The 19,478-nt window shown below is 46.0% G+C and overlaps 1 protein-coding gene across 2 annotated transcripts in view; it reads right to left on the bottom strand.

The window, feature by feature from the left end:
* Positions 1–3,110: 3,110 nt before the first annotated feature.
* Positions 3,111–19,478, bottom strand: part of MDGA2 (MAM domain containing glycosylphosphatidylinositol anchor 2) — a 222,433-nt gene continuing 206,065 nt past the window's right edge. For both annotated transcript variants that reach the window (XM_030949844.1, XM_030949845.1), the window contains 3 exons: positions 15,372–15,502; positions 11,157–11,262; positions 3,111–10,369 (listed from right to left, as the gene is read on the bottom strand). In XM_030949844.1, the coding sequence (XP_030805704.1) occupies positions 10,281–10,369; positions 11,157–11,262; positions 15,372–15,502 (326 nt within the window). In that variant the 3' untranslated portion in view covers positions 3,111–10,280. The remainder of the gene's footprint in view (positions 10,370–11,156; positions 11,263–15,371; positions 15,503–19,478) is intronic.

Here is a 19,478-nt window from a genome sequence, read left to right as displayed (position 1 = left end):
GTTTTGTAATCCTTGTTCCCTGAGGAATTAGGCTGGAAATGTCAAGGATTACTGAACACAGCAAAAGTACAAATTTTTTGCTGCATCCCAAAGAAACTGGGATTTCGATCCCTCCTCAAAATGTCATTTTACAGCTATTTTTTATTAATTTTCACCGCATAATTAAGCAATGTGAGAGAAGCATTGTGTTGTGGTGGGATTAGAGGGAATAATGGGGATTAGGAAAGGCCTGGAGCCACTCCAGTAATACTTTAATCCTTGCAAATACACCCCTGGCCTCCTGGCAGAAAAAAAAATTTTAAAAAACATTAAGCAATGTGCCAAGAAAACCTCCAATTAGAATAAAAAAATATTCCCTAAGGAGACAAATCTGACAGTCCTGGCAGTGCTACATCCAGAGAGCAGGAGTATTTTAACTCCACAAAAATAACCAATGGATTAGGAACAGGAATTGATTTATCCAGGCATTTTTCAGGCCAGGCTCCATCCCAGCTCATTTTAGCCCAGATTGGTTCTGGTTCAGCACCTAAAGTTTCCAAAAATCTGTTAAAATCTATCCCAAAGACGGATTGGATAATTCTGGTTTGGCTCAGAAATTTTTAGGAAAGCAAGGCCGAAATCAAACATTTTTGCTGAGATGTTTGACTCAACTTCCACAGTCTTTATGGAACTGGGTGGGGTGGGAACAGAGAGGTTCAAGTCTTGGGAAGTAAATCCAATTTATTTGTTATAATTCCAAGAGATGGGAAAAAAATTATTTGTTATAATTGGATGGGGCTTGGAGCAACCTGGGATAGTGGAAGGGGTCCCTGCCCATGGGCAAGCTGAGCTTTAAGGTGTTTTCTAACCCAAACGCTCAGGGATGCTGTGATTCCAGCAGAAATATGGATAACACAGGCTGTGCTCATATCCATGGGATGTGCCCCGGGGTCTCTTCCAGGTCCAATGGAGCCAAAATCCAATTTCTGTGAGGGAAGGTGGAGAAGATCAATGGGATGAACAAAGTTCTCCACCCCTGAATATCCCTGGGATAATGTCCTGTGGAATGACTTCAGGCTGTGAGATCCAATGTGATAATGGGATATTTTAGGCTGAAAAACAGGAGATGTGAAAGTTCCTATTTTTTAAGGTGTAAATTCCAGCGTGTTGTTGTTTGTCACCACCTGTGGAGAGCAAGACTCATCTGGGAACTCTGAGTTTTCCCCCAGGAATCCATTTGGATATGTGGTCCCACTGACAGGTGTTTTCCCATGTTTCCTTGTTTCCTGTTTTCCCTGCCCTTTTCCATCACAGAAAAGGACTCCATGATTTTCCACAGGATGTCATTGATCCAATCAGCAAAATGATGGAGGCATTTTCCATGGTGGAAAATCATGGAGGCCATTTTACATGGTGGAAAATCATGGAAGCCATTTCTATGTTGGGAAATCATGGAGGCCATTTCCACGGTGGAAAATCATGGAGGCCATTTCCACAGTGGAAAATCATGGAGGCCATTTCCATGGTGGGAAATCATGGAGGCATTTTCCGTGGTGGGAAATGATGGAGGCATTTTCCATGGTGGGAAATCATGGAGGTCATTTCCATGGTGGAGAATCATGGAGGCCATTTCCGTGGTGGAGAATCATGGAGGCATTTTCCATGGTGGGAAATCATGGAGGCCATTTCCATGGTGGATAATCATGGAGGCCATTTCCATAGTGGAAAAGGGCAGGGAAAACAGGAAACAAGGAGCAAAGTGTGTTTTCATTTCCATGGTCTCATTTCACCCACAAGAAAATTCCTGAAGGATTCTGGGAGGGTTTCTCCCCACACAGACCAACAGGGACAGTGGCACCTGGGCTGTGCCGGCACTGGGAGGGGAGCAGGGCTGGCATTGTCCCCTGAGCTGGCACTGCTGGGGCACCTCGAGTGCTGGGGGCAGATTTGGGATCCCCAGGTACAGGACACAGAGGGGCTGGTGCAGGGAAGGGAAGGGAGCTGGGAAGGGGCTGGAGAACCCCTGAGGGAGCTGGGAAGGGGCTGGAGAATCCCTGAGGAGCTGGGAAGGGGCTGGAGAATCCCTGAGGGAGCTGGAAAGGGGCTGGAGAATCCCTGAGGGAGCTGGAAAGGGGCTGGAGAATCCCTGAGGAGCTGGGAAGGGGCTCAGCCTGGAGCAAAGGAGGCTCAGGGGCCCTTGTGGCTCTGCACAGCTCCTGCCAGGAGGGCACAGCCGGGGGGGTCGGGCTCTGCTCCAGGGAACAGGGACAGGAGCAGAGGGAATGGCCTCAAGCTGGGCCAGGGGAGGTCTAATTTGGCTGTTATGGAAAATTTCTCCATGGAAAGGGTGCAAACTGCAGGGGAGGGGTGGAGTGCCCATCCCTGCAGGGATTTAAATCCCTGTGGATGTGGCACTTGGGGACATGGGGCAGGGGTGGCTTAGCAGTGCTGGGGAATGGCTGGACTACATCCAGAGGGCTTTTCCAACATAAACAATTCCATGATTCTAAGGTTTAGTCCCAGTAGAAGAGCTGGACAAGACCAGGAATACACAGGCCATGCCTGCAGCAGAGAATGGATGTCAATCCTAAAAGTCCTGATGGGCACCCTCCACCCTGGGCCACGTATCCAACAACCAGGAAAAATTTGGGATCATCATGCAGTGATCCAGGCTGGACCTGGGGGTGCTGTGAGAGCTCCATGTGCCCATCCCTCTATTCCCACATGGCACAGGAGGAGCTCTGGGGATCATCCTGCTCTGGCAGGGCTCACACATCTTCATTTTTGGTCACTTCCCAGGGATTAAATGGGAATTGTGGAAAGCCAAACAAAAGGATTTTAACCCTCTACTGTCCATAAAGCTGGAAAAACTCTGCTGGGACCAGTCAAGGGAAGGATTGACCCCAGTAGGGAAGAGGGTGGCCCAGCCTCTTTCTGCTCTAATTAAGACCTTTCCATACTTAACAAGAGGTGGAAGGGATAGGGAAGCACATTCCCACATTCTCACACCTCCCAGGAAGGCAGGGACACATGGAATGAGGAATATTCCCCACCAAACCCCATCCCTCCCCTTCATCCTGGTGGATCTGGGAGCAGAAAACATTGGAAAAGACAGAAAATACTGCTGGCAATGGAAAAGGTACCCAAAAATCCAGAGTGGTTTCTTTTTTTCTTTATAAAATGTACATAAAGAACATGAAACCCTTGAGGTAAAAGTGAGAGCAGTTTGGAACTCAACCAGATACAGACCCAACAATGACCCAAAATCAATCTACAGTGGGGGTGTAGGAAAATAAGAGAGCAAGTTTGGGTTCTGTACAACAGTGGAGATCGTGAAAATGTCCTCGTTATCTATTTACATTAAATACATCCAATTACAGGTATTTATAGGGTATTTACAGACACAGATACCACGTTTGTCCCCTTTGCAGTTGGAGTGTGCAGCAGATCTGAGCGTTCCTGAGAAGGTGCTGAGGCTCTTCATGCTTACTCTCAAGAATTTGTGTTTCTCCAATCCCTTTTGTGGTCGCATCCATCCAAAAATTCCTCTAGGCATGATTGTTGCAGTGATCCTGCTTTTCCCTCCCATCCGTGGAAGGTGGAAGTTTCCTGCACAAATCCTGGATCCCAAGGGATTGGCAGGAATGTTTCTCCAGCTGTAGCCATGACATTGGTGGTGAGCAAAGCTCAAGATTCACTCATCCAAGCACTCAACATTCCAATCTCCTTCTCAATGGGAAAAAAAAATCTTACAGAGACTGGAAAAGGAAGGAAATCGGTTGTAAATCACCTGTCATATGTCCCCTAAGGTGACATCCAACCTGAATGTGTCACAGAGGAACCAGGCAGGAGAGGCACAGATCCATCCATCCATCCCATCCATCCAGGCCCATCCAGAGGGAGCACAAATGGTCCTGTTTTTGTTTCAGTTTCTTATCAGGAATCTGAGATGGATTTCATCATTGTCAGGTGTTGGAACAACTGCTCAGGGCAGCAGGGAATTCCCATTCCTGGAGGGATTTCAGAGCCCTGTGGATGTGGCACTTGGGGACATGGATCAGTGGTGGCCTTGGCTGTGCTGGGGCATGGTTGGACTCAATGTTCTTGGAGCTAATCCCCAACCTAAATGATTCCATGATTCCATTACGGTGCTCCCAATGGGAAATGACTGGTGGGTCATGGCTGAACTGGGATGTTTTCGGGAATTTGAGGAGGGGTGCTCAGGGAAGAGGGAATTTCTCCTCACACCTACGGAGTCCATCGAGTTCTCTGGTAACTCCCTCAGTCTGTTCTCACTTGGGTTTTAATGACACACAAGATATCCAAGGCCAGGTTGGATGGGCTTGGACAAACTGGAATAATGGAAAGGCCTCTGCCCATGGAAGGGTGGGACTGGATGGGATCTAAGGTCCCTTCCAACCCAAACCATTCTGGGATTCTGGGATGTGTTGAATACAAGCTCCCCAGTCTGACAGATCCAAAGGAAAACAAAATAATATTTTAACAGGGAAGAGCAGGATGTACAATCCCAATTTCCCTGTGTTTGGGTTAATGATCACTCCTCTCTCTCATCATACAGAGCACAATTCCCGCCTACACCAACATTCCCATGGGATCTGGGGTGACGCAGTCAGGGGTTTAGGGACGGATGACAGAAAACTTCTTCACACTGTAAATCCCAAGAATGTGGGATTGCAGGAGCTGCAGGTCCTTAAATTCCTTCACACAAGGGATAATCCAATGGTTTCATTCCTTCTGTGCTGGCTGACACTGGAATCGTGGTGGAGCAGGTAAAAAGGGTAGAATATTCCTGCAGTGCTGCTTATTTTACATAAAAATAAAAAAAAATTGAAATGTAAAAATAACCTTTTTTATAGCCTTTGATAGTTTTATGGGAAAATCCAAAAATTATTCCAGATGTCTCCCAATCTCTCTATTAGCATGGGAGAGGCAGGGAGTGCTTGTAACTCCAAACTGGAGCCTTTTTTTAATGGAAGTGCTCCAAAGAGCCATTTTCCTGATGGATCACACACTTCTGGGGGAGGAAGAGAGTCTCAATAACCCTTCAATATACAAAATAAACATTCCCAGCAGGTAAACTCTCCCAAAATAAAACCAGGAAAGCCTCTTCCACTCAGCATGGAAAAAAAATCAGATCCTTCTGCCTGAACTGCTCCCTACGAAGGGAATTCACTGTCCTGTCTAGGCAGGAAAAGAGACAATGAACAAGAAGATGAAGATCAACTTTGTTTTAAAGTCTGGGGGATCCCAATCGCCCCAAAACTGATTATTCCATCTCCATGGTGGATGCAGCAGGAATTCCAGTGCTGGATGTCAAGGAAAGCTCTGGGGTCAGTGGAGGCTGGGGCTTGCAGAGGTTGGAAGGTGCAGCTCCACCACTTTAGGAGGAACCAGCAGTTCCTGTCCCAAATTAAAAAGAAATTTCGCATTCCCAGGCATTTCTGGCCTTCAAACCCTAATTGTGCATCCACGGTGTCACTGGAATGGGTTTACTCCCTTCTAATCCATGGTTTTATCACTCCTTGTGTCCCATCCAGGATCCAGGCCAGGCTGGAGAAGAGGTGGATTGGTGGCATGGTGAGATCCGAGTGTTTCATGATTTTATGTGGGATTTGGGTTGTCCAGAGAAGCTGCCCCTGGATCCCTGGCACTGGCCAAGGCCAGGTTGGACACTGGGGCCTGGGACAGTGGGAGGTGTCCCTGCCATGGCAGGGGTGGCACTGGCTGGGATTTAAGGTCCCTTTCACCCAAACTACTCCATAATTCTACAGTTCCATGGTTTCGCATTCACTGTGCTTTGTGAAACAAAAGAGGAAGTTCTCCAGTGCCATCCTTATGCTCCCAGATCAGCCTGAGAAAGAACTGAAAAAACCTGGAAAACTTATCCTGTGCTCCACCCTCCTCTGCTTTGGGAACAGCCAGATAATTCCTGCAGCCATCCCATCAAACCCAGCCACTTTTCCCAACATCCAAGGACTGCAGTTGCTGCACAATTCAGTATTTGATGTCCAGTTTAAAAATCCATCAAGGACATTTCAAGGTTGGATACCCCAGAACAGAATCAGAGGGGTTTCAAATTCCAGGGAACTGTCAGTTCCAACCGCCTTTGATGGTTGATCCAACATTTTCACATCAATTTTCAGTCCAAAATGCAACATGAAATAATAACCAAGAGTACGAAATTCATATCTCAGTCTGTTCTTCTTATTCCTGGCCTGGAGTAAAATCCCATTTCCTTTTCAGTGTTTTATTTTGGGAATGTAAAAGAAGATAGAACTACTCCTACAATCAACATTTGGAAGAAAAAATCCTGCTTTTCTTAGCACCTCCTGCAGCCCAGAGTAAAATGGGAACAGGCATGGGAATACATTTCCTTTCCCACAAAAACCTGGGATTTTCAGGACACACAGATTATTCTGCCCTGAAAAAAGACATCTGTGGTCTTTGTCAATTGAAATTCTTTATCAAATGTTCCATGGGAATGAGAGAAAGGAGAATCCAAATGGAAAGAGGAAAGATGGATTTCAACCTGCAGTTTTTGCTTGGGATCCAAACAACGGTGCAAGATCTCCTGTTCCTTATCAACCAACTCCTTTATCAAAGAGGAATCACAGGGCCCTTCCCAAATCCTAATTTCCCACACAGTTCCCATCACACCACCAGCACCAGCCCTGCAGCCACAGCTCTGCCCGGGCTGTTCATCTCCAATGGGCACCTAAGGTTCAGTTGGGATTTTCGAGGGAAATTCGAGGGAAAAACAGAGAAGTATTTTAAAGGCGATGGAATTCTTCCTGTTCTCCTTTCCTTCCTGGTCTATGGAAGGTGTCCCTGCTTGTGGGGTTGGAATGGGATGAGATTTAAGGTCCCTTCCAACCAAAACCTTCTGGGATTCTGTGGAAGTGACTGACAGACAGTCACTCTGGCTCCCAAAGCCCTTCCAAAGGGAGTCCTGCCAAAATCACCCATGGAGAAGCCTCTTGGATCACCCCTCAGTTCCATGGCTCTAGGAGACATCCGTGGGAAGATGCAGGGCAAGGTTTGGATCCTGAGTTCCAAGATACACCAACCTCCAAAAAAAATCTGCCTCAGGGTCTCACCATGCCTGACCTGCTCCTCCATCCATCCATCCATCCATGCACAGTTAAAATCCAGAGCTTCCAATGGGAAATTTGGGGATTTGTATTAAGGGTATCAAACACCTCAGTCCATCCAGACTCAAGAGTTCCACCATCCCCAGGCCACCAGAGTCAAAATTCCCAACATCTTCCAAACCCCACAGTTCATCCAGGCTCAGAGCTCTCACTTTCTTCCAAATCCCATGGTCCATCCAGATTTGGAGCTTCCACTTTCTTCAAAACACTATAGTCCATCCTGACTCAGAGTTCCCACCACTTTCCAGACCCCACAGTTCATCAGGCTGTGAATTCCCATTGTCATCTGAACCCCACAGACCATCCAGACTTGGAGTTCCCAATTCCTTCTAAACCCCACAGACCATCCAGACTTGGAATTCTCGCAGTCTTCCAAACACCACAGTCCATCCAGACTCAGAGTTCCCACTTTTTTTCAAATTCCCCAGTCCTTCAGACTCAGAATTCCCACTGACTTCCAAGCCACAGAGTCCTTGAAAATTTGGAGCTTCCACCGTGTTCCAAACCCAACAGGCCACCAGGCTCAGAGTTCCCACCATATTCCAAATCCCATGGTCCATCAGACTCAAAGCCACTGCTTTCCAAACCTCATCGTCCATCTGGATTTGCAGCTTCCCACTTTCTTTCAATCCCCATGGTCCATCCACACTCAGAACTCCCATTGTTCTCCAAACCCCACAGTCCATCCAGGCTTGGAGCTCCCACCATCTTCCAAACCCCACAGTCCATTCCAGATTTGGAGTTCCCACTTTCTTCCAAACAGAGCAAGGTGCTGATAACCCCAAGGTTGTGGGTTCGATCCCCACAGGGACCATTCAGTTCAGATTTGGACTCGATGATCCTTGCAGCTCAGAATATTCTGTGATTCCAGGGATGAGCTTTAAGGTCCCTTCCAACCTAAACCATCCTGGGATTCTCTGAAAATGTCCTGACTTGGAGCTCCCACTATTTTCCAAGCACAGGAACTTAAAGACACCAAAAATGCCTAAAAACCAGGGAGCCAAGAGCATCCTGGGAATGCTCCAGCCCCCAGGCACCACCAGTATGGACCAGTACAACTCCAGGTGACAGCAGCTGACCAAGGAAAGCCCTGCCAGCGTCTCAACAAACACACGCACCACGGGGCTGCCTTACCTGGAAAGAGGCTTTATTGAACAGAGCTGGAAAATTATCTCTTCAGTGGAATTACTGAATTTGCACAAACATTTCTCTACAGAATAAAAAAAATCAAGCCTTGTCATTGTTTTACTGCATCTCGTTGTGCTTTTTATACTCATATTTGCAATTATTATACTCATCTTTTGTTTGTTTTCACGTTTGTACTCCAATTATTTGCATATCAGGTTTTGCTTTTAATCCTAGGGTGTCGAGAGAACACAGAATAATAATAATAATTATTATAATTATAATAATAATAATACTCTTCTTTAGACAAAAGTCTTTTTTTTTTTAAATGAAGTTAAAAGCTGAGCTAATTTAAGGAAAAAGGTCATCAAATTTCATAACCAACTGGAAGGGAACTTTACAATGCAGTGGAAAACCGGCACGTGTTCGGGTAGCTTGAACCCATTTTGTACAGCTTTTTTTTTTTTTTTTTCCTTGTAAAAGTGGATTCTTTTTATTTTTTTTAACTTTTTTTTGTTGTTTGTTTGTTTTTTGAATTTCGCTACAATAACAAAATAATCTTTCGCCCTCTGCACCGAGTCTGGCTCCGGGGCAGAGGCAGACCCCCCTCGGAGCGTCCGGAGCTCCAGATGTCGGGAGTCATCCCAACGGAGGGGGAGAGTAAGAAAATCATCCTGTGTTCCACCACCTTCTGCACTAAGTGTGTGTCTGAACCACCTTTGTTCCTCTGGTTGACCCACTGGAGAACCTGAAACGATGACGACGACGACAACAAAAGGTGCTGCTCCCATGGGCAGCACTGCCGGGAGCTGTTTCGAATGGATAAGAAGCTGAAAGGCCATGGCTGTCTGCAAGGTCACACAGCACGGATCTCATCCCAAAGGCTTTCCACAGCAGCTTAGGTCCATCCATCCTTCTCCAGAAGCGGCTCCGTCTCCTTGCCTGCACACCCAGGCTCCAGAGTTTGTTTAGAAAAGACTTTGCACAGCCCGCGTTTTCAGCGGTGCAAAGCTTCCGTGTCGAAATCATCGTTATTACATTTATTATAATTTTTTTTTATATATATATATTTATATATATATATATTGTTCGGTTTTTTTGTTTTTGTTTTTGTTTTTTTTTGAAATCAGGCTTGTTTCATTGAAGGCACTTGGTTTCCATGGCAATTTATAAAAGACGGTGGTTTGGTTTCTTCACTTCCGTAGAGCTGATGACTCCGGTGGGGAGGGGAGAGGGATCTTCCAGCGGCCGCGAGCAAACTCCCAGTGAAGCCTGTGACAAATGTAAGCCCAGGTGGCACGTCCTGGGTGGGAATGCATGCAAAAGGAGACAGCACACAGTCACCAAGCAGAGCCGTGAGGAATGAAACGGGAATGTCTGCAAACAGCTCCGATTCCGGGTTGTCCTCGAGGGGAGGTGACAGCCGAAGCAGAAAGGGCCGACATTTGTTTAACTCTACGCTAAAAACCTTCGGGAAGGGAAAATGAACGCCAGCTCTTCACGTACCCTGTTTACAGTGAGGTGTTTCTCTCTCTCTCTGTGTGTTTGTATTTCCTCTCTCTCTCTCCTTCCTCTTTTTTTTTTTTTGGCAGGCCATTCGGTTTCCATGGTAACAAGCAAACGATTCATTTGAAACAAAACCAGCCATGACTTTGTGCTTTGACAAGGGTTTCTAGAGCTCTTTGCCGAGAGTTCAACCAGATGATGCTGAAATTCATCAGTGACCACAAAAGCACCTGAAGGTCTCTTCCTTACTTAGGCCAGATCTCGGTCTCAAGCTTGGTTCTTAGTGAGTTCCACTCCCGTGATGCCTTTTCAAGTCCCCAGTGCTTTCTTAATCTGCTTTTTTAAAAATTTTTAAATTATTTATTTACGTATTTATTTAACTTTCGAGTCAGTCAGTGGAGGAATCTTTGGTAGTTTGTTTGGAAATGTCCATTTTACAAAGACTCTTTCTTCATGCCAGTGCCTGGTGAATCTTTTGTAGCCTCTGCCAGGATAAGGTCACCTCTGATGACTTAAGACAGACATGAGGATGAGGAGTGGGAGAAGTCGTATATGTGCTAATGGCCCAACAGCACCTGATCGTAGATCTACGAAAAGGGGAGAAAAATTGAATTAAAGAGGTGCCCACACCCCCTCAGCATTGCCACAGTGTTCCCAAGTCACCTCCCACCATGAGGGGACAAGGACAACCCTCACCAATTGTCACCCTGTTTTTTTAAGATTTTCTAAGCCTTCTGATGTTGACATTCTTGTAGTGAACTTTCTCACGCACTTTCTGTAAATAACTCATTGTTTTGCATTCCTTTATGGAGGAGGAGAAAGTTGATGGACTGTTGGTTTGTCCAGTGTCATTGGAGAGGTGGCACTGTCACCCTCCAATCCCCTGTCACTCTTGGAAAACTATAAATGTTGGAGTCAGAAAATAAACTTCCCTTTTCCTTCACCTTGAGAACAGCGGTGTGCGCTTGTGTTCTTTTGTGTCCTATAGTGACAGCCAATGGGATAGGGCAGGAACTGGGATGAAAATCCACCTGGCTGTGTGGTTACCTCTGTTTTAATGCACACACAGGGTGGGAGGATGAGGCAGAGCCCTCAGGGAATCACAGCAGTGATTTCCAAGGATTCCACGTTGTTTGGGTCCCCTGGGCGTTGTTTTGGTGTTGTTTTATCTGCCTGAGTATCTCAAATCCAGCCCAACCTCATCCACCACTCTCACCTCTGCCTCACACCCGTCCAGCATCTGAGCAAAGCATTCCCCAGGACAGCATTCCACTTTAAACCTTCCAACTGAGCCAAAGCAGGGATTGTTCTGCTGGAAAAGATCCGTTTGGGAAGGGGAAAGCCAGGAAGCAATTGTAGGGAAGAGGCACTTACTGTTGGCCGGTTGGTCTGATTTCATACACTCTCCTTCCACAATGGACACGTCGTCAATAGCAATGTCCCCTTCGATTCCAGGGCCACGGATCCCTTCAAAGATGAGCTGGGAAAAAGAAGATCAGAGGGTGGTAAATTAAAAACATCCAGCGGAGCAGAGGGGGATGAATAAAAAATGTCCAGAAGATCAGATCTTAAAATCGAAACCAGCACAAAAAAAAAGGACTTTTCTTCAAATTAAGACATGCAAGTATCTAATTTCAGATTGTGGAGGTAAATTCCATGCTAGGATCTATTTTTCCCAACATGTGGGTTCTCATCAGGTTTGGAAGCTTTGATTCCATCTAGGACTGTTTTTTCAGAGGAATTGGGGTGAGTTTTATCACAGTGAGGGACACAGTAGAGGTTTTATTGCAATTTAAGATGAACTTCAACCTTTGCTGAGTGGATGACTGCGATTTTAAAGTCCTGTTGGTACTTTTCTCTCCAATATTCCTTGTCTGAAACCAAACTGCTGGAAGAGGAAATCGTTCCTGGATCTCGAGAGGAAAACCTCTCCTCCCCCAAAAATCCAGCCCCAGCTTGGCAGCAGGAACAACACCAATCAGTGGAGTTGAAAGTCTAATTTTTCCTGACAATGGAAAACAATTTCCAGCCTAAAGGGCTCTGTCCAAACACAACAGGCAGCATTTAATTAAAAGCTGCATTTGGCAGCGATTTTGGTGGCCTTCGGAGAGGGGTTGCTCCACACTCAGAACAAATCACAGCACAGGAGTTGGCAGGGCATGGAGCAGAACCCAGCCTGCAGCTCCCAGGGATGGCAGGAGGTGCCAATTGAGCAGAATTCCCTATCAGTATCCTGGAAAAAAAAAAACCCATTATGCTTTTGGACAGCTGTTGTTAAAAATACTGCACCAAACTGGAGAATGGGGGGCGCAGGAAAGGTCACTCTGCTCTTAATGGAACGGAATTATGATCCTAAAAAGCCAATCCTGAGGGGTTTGGGGGATTCAGCTTCTGCCTCATCCCTGGAAGTGTCCAAGTCCAGGTTGGACAGGGCTGGGACATGGAAGGTGTCCGTGCCCATGGCAGGGGCGGAATGAGCTGAGTTTTAATCCCTTCCATCCCAAACCATGGTCTCTGATTTTCTGATTCTCTGATTCTTCCACAGAATTTCAGGGATTCTCTGATTTTTCCACAGAATTTCAGGCAGATTTTCACCCCCCCCGCATGCCCCCCCTCACCCTGCTCCCTTTCCCTGCTGGGCACTTGGGGTGTCCCAGGACAATCCCACCAGGTGGGGGGTGCAGGAGGGGCTTCAGGGTGTCATTAACACCCCCAAAACTGGGGAGCTGAGAGGCTTCAGTTTGGTGCACATCGACCTGAAAAAGGGGTTAAAATGCTGCTGGAGACTGGGACAAACTGGGACAAACTGGTCTCCTGATATCCCCCCTGCCAGGGACGCCTCCAGCCTGAGAATTGGGAATATTCCCTTTTGGATGGGGGAGTGAAAGCACTGAGATAATTCAAACACAGAGACAAATCCCTAAGTAGCTCCACAAGAGTTTTGTGATTTGGGATTGGGAATCCTGCAGGGCCAAGGGCAGCAAAGCAGGGTGTTCCCAGCCCATCCTGCAGATGTTGGAATTCTTTGGACACAAAGTGACCAAATCTGGGTGGGCTGAGCCCCACAAGGAGGGGCTGGCACTGACCCAAACCGGAGGGACCAGGACTTGTTGATCCCAATACTTTGTGATAAATCCCGGAATTTTTATTTGGTTAATGCAATACTTAGATCCCAATTTAGCAATGAATCAAATCCCAATCATTCATACCATCACCATGTCCTGCTGCTCAAACCTGAACTAAAATTGACATTTTCTGGATGTCCCTCTCTTTTTGGGGTTCTCTATTTTTGCGGTGTTCATTCTTTAAAAATATTGAATATCGGAGATAGATTTATGCATTTTTTGAGATTTAAAGCACTGCAGTCCTCCCAGGTCCTCATGACAAAAGCTTTGTTCCATATCACAGGGACTGACAAGGTATAAAATCTTTTACCCCTATAAATTACCCTATAAAAAGTTTTAATTTCCATGTCACTGCAGTGTTTTACTGCAAAGATTCACTTCAATTCCCTCTCCTTAAATTTAACTTGGAGCTTTATATTCCTTCCTACTTACACTCCTAAATGGAAAATAAAATTTGCTGCGATGCAAGAGACGCTAAAAAAGATAATTTAAGGCTCCAAGAGTTCTGACATTTATTTGTTATATTTGGTCAGAGCTTTATATTTATTTTATGCTGAAACCTTTAAACACAACAATGTAAAAGGTGAAAAGCAGCCAAGGAGAGGAGCTTCCCTCTGGAATCTCCCACTCCTCTGGATTGCTGCTGCCTGATTTTCTAAAGCCCTTCCCAGGTCTCCAAAACCCCCTCAAATCCATCTCTTCCTTCCCTTTCCCAGGGCATTTATTAAATCACTTCTCTCTCCTTCGCTCTTCAGAATTCTTGGATTTATCCTGACTTCACCAATGAAAAACTCAATCACTCTGATTTTCTCTGCCTGGCCTGGGCTCTGGGTGTTCCTGAGCTCTGCAATTCCTCTTCTCCCCATCCCTGATGCTTTGTTCCCATCAAACCTCCCAGACTCCCAGCCTGGGACACCTCCCACTGTCCCAGGGTGCCCCAATGTCCAGCCTGGCCTTGGGCACTGCCAGGGATCCAGGGGCAGCCCCAGCTGCTCTGGCAATTCCAGCCCAGCCAGGAATTCCCAATTCCCAATCTCCCATCCATCCCTGCCCTCTGGCACTGGGAGCCATTCCCTGGCTCCTGTCTCTCCATCCCTTGTCCCCAGTCCCTCACCAGCTCTCCTGGAGCCCTTTTAGGCCCTCAGGTTTTCCTGGATCCTTCCCTTCTCCAGGGGAACATTCCCAGCTCTCTGATGTCCCACTGTACTTCACATCTCCCTCTCCCTCAATTTTCCTCTAATTCCTATCCTTGGAATTGCTCTGCAATCCCACAGACCATTTATCTCCTGCCAAAGCCTCTCATGCATGGAAATAAAAACAAAGGATCAGGATCAGGAATTCCCTGAAAATGAAGGAAGTGGAACCCAATGCAAATTTTTAGAAGAGCAGTTTGGATTTGCACTGAAGGAATCTTCCAAGGCCAGGTCGGACACTGGGGCTTGGAGCACCCTGGGATAGTGGGAGATGTGGAATAGGATAGGGATGGAATGGGATGGGACTGAGTGGGATGGGATTGAATGGAATGGGATTGAATGAGATGGGATTTAATGGGGTGGGATTGAATGGAATGGGATTGAATGGGGTGGGATTGGATGGGATGGGATTGAATGGAATGGGATTTAATGGAATGGGATTTAATGGGATGGGATTGAATGGAATGGGATTGAATGGAATGGGATTGAATGAGATGGGATTGAATGGAATGGGATTTAATGGGGTGGGATTGAATGGGGTGGGATTGAATGGAATGGGATTTAATGGGGTGGGACGGGACTGAATGAGATGGCATTTAATGGGATGGCATTTAATGGGTTGGGATTCAAGATCGCTTCAAACCCACACCAGCCTGTGACTTTTTCCCAAAAATACATTTTCTCCCCCAGGAGAGCTGGAAGTGGCAGAGAGGGCTCAGGGGAGAACCCTGCACTCAGGGCACAGCTCATGACTCCCACATTGCCTGAGGACATTCCCAGCCTCACCCTCAGCAGGACCTGCTGGCAGCAGCTGCTTTTTTGGGACTGTTCCAATTCCAAACAGCTCCCAGTGTGCCTGGGATCTGCCCCTAAAGGTCCATCAGCACCTCCCTGTCAACCCCAGCAGGAAATGTGTGAAAAACCTGTCACAGCCCCCTGTGTCTCATGCTCCCAGACCATTCATTTCCCACAGAAAATCCAAGTATTTCCAAAAACCTCTAACACAGGGGCCCTAAGTAATTTTTCCCAGCCAATAATTTTATATTCCACTTGCTAATCTGAAATCAAAACCTGCTGGAATCACTCCCAGCATCTTTGGGAAGCTGGGAGGTGTTTTGAGTTCAAGCATTAATAAGCTCCGTGGTGCTCAAGGAAAGCAATGATTTGTCCATGAGCAGCCTCCAGAGCTGGGAAATCCCAAAGAAAAGGGTCAATATTCCCAGTCTCCCTCCCAGCCCTGAATTCCCAGTTCCTGGAGGTGCCAGCCTTACCTGGAATGAGGTGGGGGGGTTGATGTTCACCCGGGCTTGGTTCCAGTGCTGTCCCTTATTCCCACTCGAGGACCACAAGGGGTTTTCTATGGCAGTCTGGCCTTTGAGCCTCAGGTAAACGTTCAAACTTCCTGGAAAACAGCAGGAGAACTGGAGTTGGGAAGGCTCTGCCTGGATGCTGCAGCACCCTCCTCACCTGTTTTCCATGGATTTGAGGTGTGGAAGTTTCCTGGTGTAAATTCAAAACCTTTTAAATTCAGGAATGCTGGGAAGAGGTGATGGGAGTTCCCGGCAGAGGGGAACTGAGCACCCATCCTGCAGCTCACAAGGCATGAGAATCCCAGGGAAAACAGGCAAAAAGGAATTTTCTGTGGTTTAGAGGAAGAAATTGGCATTAGACCTCCTTATCCAGGGCAAAATCAGCAATTTGGTTGTTTTGTGCTGAGTTCTTGCTTGTTAAACCTGCCCAGCTTTCCTCTGCCCATTGCTGAGCTCCTGGAGTTCCCCAGAACCCGGCAGATCCACCTCAGGGAGAGACCTGATGCCCTTGGGAATGTTTCTGGAGGACAACAACATCCTCAACATCCTCTGAGTTCAAATAACCTCCAAAATCTTTCCCTGTGCAGGAAAACCCCCCAGAGCTGCACCTTCGCCCACAAACATTTTTGCCACCTTTGCCAGCACAGAGATTTTTGACACCAGGGTCACCTGCAGGCATGAACAGAGCCAGATTCTCTTGGTGCACCAAAAAATAACAAATTTCATTTTTTCTGGGTTCGTTAATTCACAGGATTTGGGGGTTTTGGTGCTATTTGCCACCGTGGTTGCCTGCAGGTGTGTGGGGCAGTGGGGCCTCTTTGTGCTCTGTAAATTCAGTGTATTTCTCCTAATCTGAGACTTTCAGACAGCCAGATTCCCACGGGAGCAGCGTTTTTTGGGATGCCTGGCACAGCGGATCCCAAAAATTCCAAGGAAAGCTCCCAGATCCGAGGCAGCTGCACCTGCTCTGGAACAGTTCTTATTTCCAGCAAAAGCCAAACTTGGAGCCTTGGAAAACATCAGGCTGGAGATTGAATGGAGGAAATATTTCCCTGATGGCCTTTTCACCAGGGTGAGAGAACAGAATTGGAATGGGATTGGAATGACTGGAATGGGACTGGAATGGGATTGGAATGGGACTGAAATGGGATTGGAATGGGACTAGAATGGGACTGGAATGGGATTGGAATGGGATTGGAATGGGACTGGCATGATTTTGGAATGGGACTGGAATGGGACTGGAATGGGATTGGAATGACAGGAATGGGATTGGAATGGGATTGGAATGGGACAGGAATGGGATTGTAATGGGACTGGAATAGGACTGGAATGGAACTGGAATGGGACTGGAATGGGACTGGAATGGGACTGGAATGGGACTGGAATGGGATTGGAATGGGACTAGAATGGGACTGGAATGGGATTGGAATGGGATTGGAATGGGACTGGCATGGGATTGGAATGGGACTGGAATGGGATTGGAATGGGACTGGAATGGGATCATCCATCTTCCCTGAAGGAGCTGGGAAGGGAGAATGAGGAGCAGCTCTGTGACCCCCCCTGGAATGCAGGGAATGGGCACAAAGGAAATGGAAATTCCTGGTTGGGAAAATCTGGCTCTGCCTCCACACAAAGCAGGGAAAACCCTAAACCAGAAAGGGGTTGCAAAGGGATTCCTTTAGCCCAGCTCAGGTGTTTGGAGCAGGGCTGGGAATGCTGCTCAGCCTCATCCCTCCTCCAAATATTTATATTTATTTATACTTTATTCATTTTTATTTATGTTTTATAATTTATTAGTATTTATTTTATTTATATTTATTTATTTATATTCATTTCTATATTTATATGTGTAGTGGTTTTGGTTTGTTAATTTGAGATTTTTTTGGTTAATGTATTAATGAGTAGTGTTGGTTAATTACTAATTTACTTGCTTTTGCTACGAGGTAGGATTAGGAGAAAGGTAAAGTAGGTTTAAAACTTTAAAAGGGTGTAAAGAAAAATTTATTAATAGTAATTAAAAGGAGGAGTAATAAGAAGTAGAATTAAACTTTTAGAATATTTTCTTTTAGAATACAGAAACACTCTTTGACCACTGATGTTTGTAATTTCTTCTTCATAATACACCAAAATAAATGACCAGAATATGACCAGATATTGCAATTTCTATATTTTCTCTCATCATGGAGCGGCTGAATCCCTTCCTTCCAATAAAAAACCCAGCACAGAGCCAGGAGAATTCCAACCTGGAGCTGCATCCACCTTCCTGCAGCACAGAGACAAAAAAAAAATAACCTGAGTGCTCTTGTCTGCTCTGCTTAAAATCTGAGCTCTGCCTGGGGGCAGGGGGAGCTCGGACAAAGCAAGCACCAGAACTCTCTGGGAGGATGAGTTTGCCCTTGAAATAAAGATAAAAATACATCAAACCAGGTCACTTTGACATTGGAAAAACTCTTGGCACACTGGGAGCACCAAGAAGCCCACAAAGGACTTCCAAATATTGGATTTTTGTTGTTTGGTCTTTTATATTTTCCCAATTCTTTTTTTTTTTTTTTCCATACCACAGAAAGAAATTAAATGTGGGCGTTGAAAGAGGCAGGATTAAAAATAGACTGGCAGGTACGCTTTGAAAATCCAAATTCCTGCTGTGTGTCAGCAAATTTGTCATGACTTTTCCACAAGAAACACATGAGGAATGCAGCTGCTCCCTGCCTGATCCCAAATCCATCAGGAATGCCTAGAAGAACTCACAGATACTCCTTGAAAATCAAAATTCCTATGGCTTTAGAGCAAATTTTCCATGACTTTTGCATGGGAAATGCATGAGGAACGCAGCTGCTGCCTGCCTGACCCTGAATTTAGTCAGGAATACCTAAAACACTCACAGATACTCCTTGAAAATCCATATTCCTGCAGTGTTTGAAACAATTTTCCACGACTTTTCCACAGGAAACACCTAAGAAACACAGCTGCTCCCTGCCTGATCCTGAATTTAGTCAGGAATACCTAAAACACTCAAAGATCTCCTTTGAAAATCTACATTCCTGGAGCTTTTGAATAAATTTTCCATTACTTTTCCATGGGAAATGCATGAGGCATGTTGCAGCTCCCTGCCTGATCCTGAATCCAGTCAGGAATGCCTAAAACACTCACAGATACTCCTTGAAAAGCAAAATACCTGTGGCTTTACAGCAAGTTTTTCATGTGTTTTCCATGGGAAATGTGCTGCTGCTCCCTGCCTGATCCCAAATCCATCAGGAATGCCTAAAACACAGATATCCTTTGAAAATCCACATTCCTGCAGTTTTTGAGCAAATTTTCCGTGACTTTTCCACAGGAGACACCTAAGAACTGCAGCTGCTCCCTGCCTGATCCTGAATTTAGTCAGGAACACCTAAAACACTCACAGATATTCCTTGAAAATCTACGTTCCTGCAGCTTTTGAACAAATTCTCCATGACTTTTCCATGGGAAATACGTGAAGAATGCTGCTGCTCCCTGCCTGATATGGAACCCAGTCAGAACTGCTGAAAACACTCACAGATACTCCTTGAAAACCAAAATACCTGCGGCTTTACAGCAAGTTGTTCATGTGCTTTCCATGGGAAATGCATGAGGAGTGCTGCTGCTCCCTGCCTGATCCCAAATCCATCAGGAATGCCTAAAACACTCACAGATATCCTTTGAAAATCCATATCCCTGCAGTTTTTGAGCAAATTCTCCATGACTTTTCCACAGGAGACACCAAAGAAATGCTGCTGCTCCCTGCCTGATCCTGAATTTAGTCAGGAATGCCTAAATTAGAATCAGGAAAAATCCTTGTTAAAATCAACTTTTCCCTTTCCAGGCTCTAAAATTCCCATTCAGATCAATGGGATTCCCATGCAATTCCCTGCTCAAAACCTCACTCATGTAGGAAACACTTCCCAGCTGCAAGAGGGAAATTCCTCCTTCCTACAAATCCCTGATCAGTGGAAAACAGGATGTTGCCACAATTTGGATGCTCTCAAGCACCTCCCTGAGTTATGCCAGGCTCTCAGAGGAACTGGCACTCTTCCCATGCTCTTCCTT

This window comes from Camarhynchus parvulus, chromosome 5 (assembly GCF_901933205.1).
Source record: "Camarhynchus parvulus chromosome 5, STF_HiC, whole genome shotgun sequence".
NCBI lineage: Eukaryota > Metazoa > Chordata > Aves > Passeriformes > Thraupidae > Camarhynchus > Camarhynchus parvulus.
This window is presented reverse-complemented; position numbering and strand designations above follow the sequence as displayed.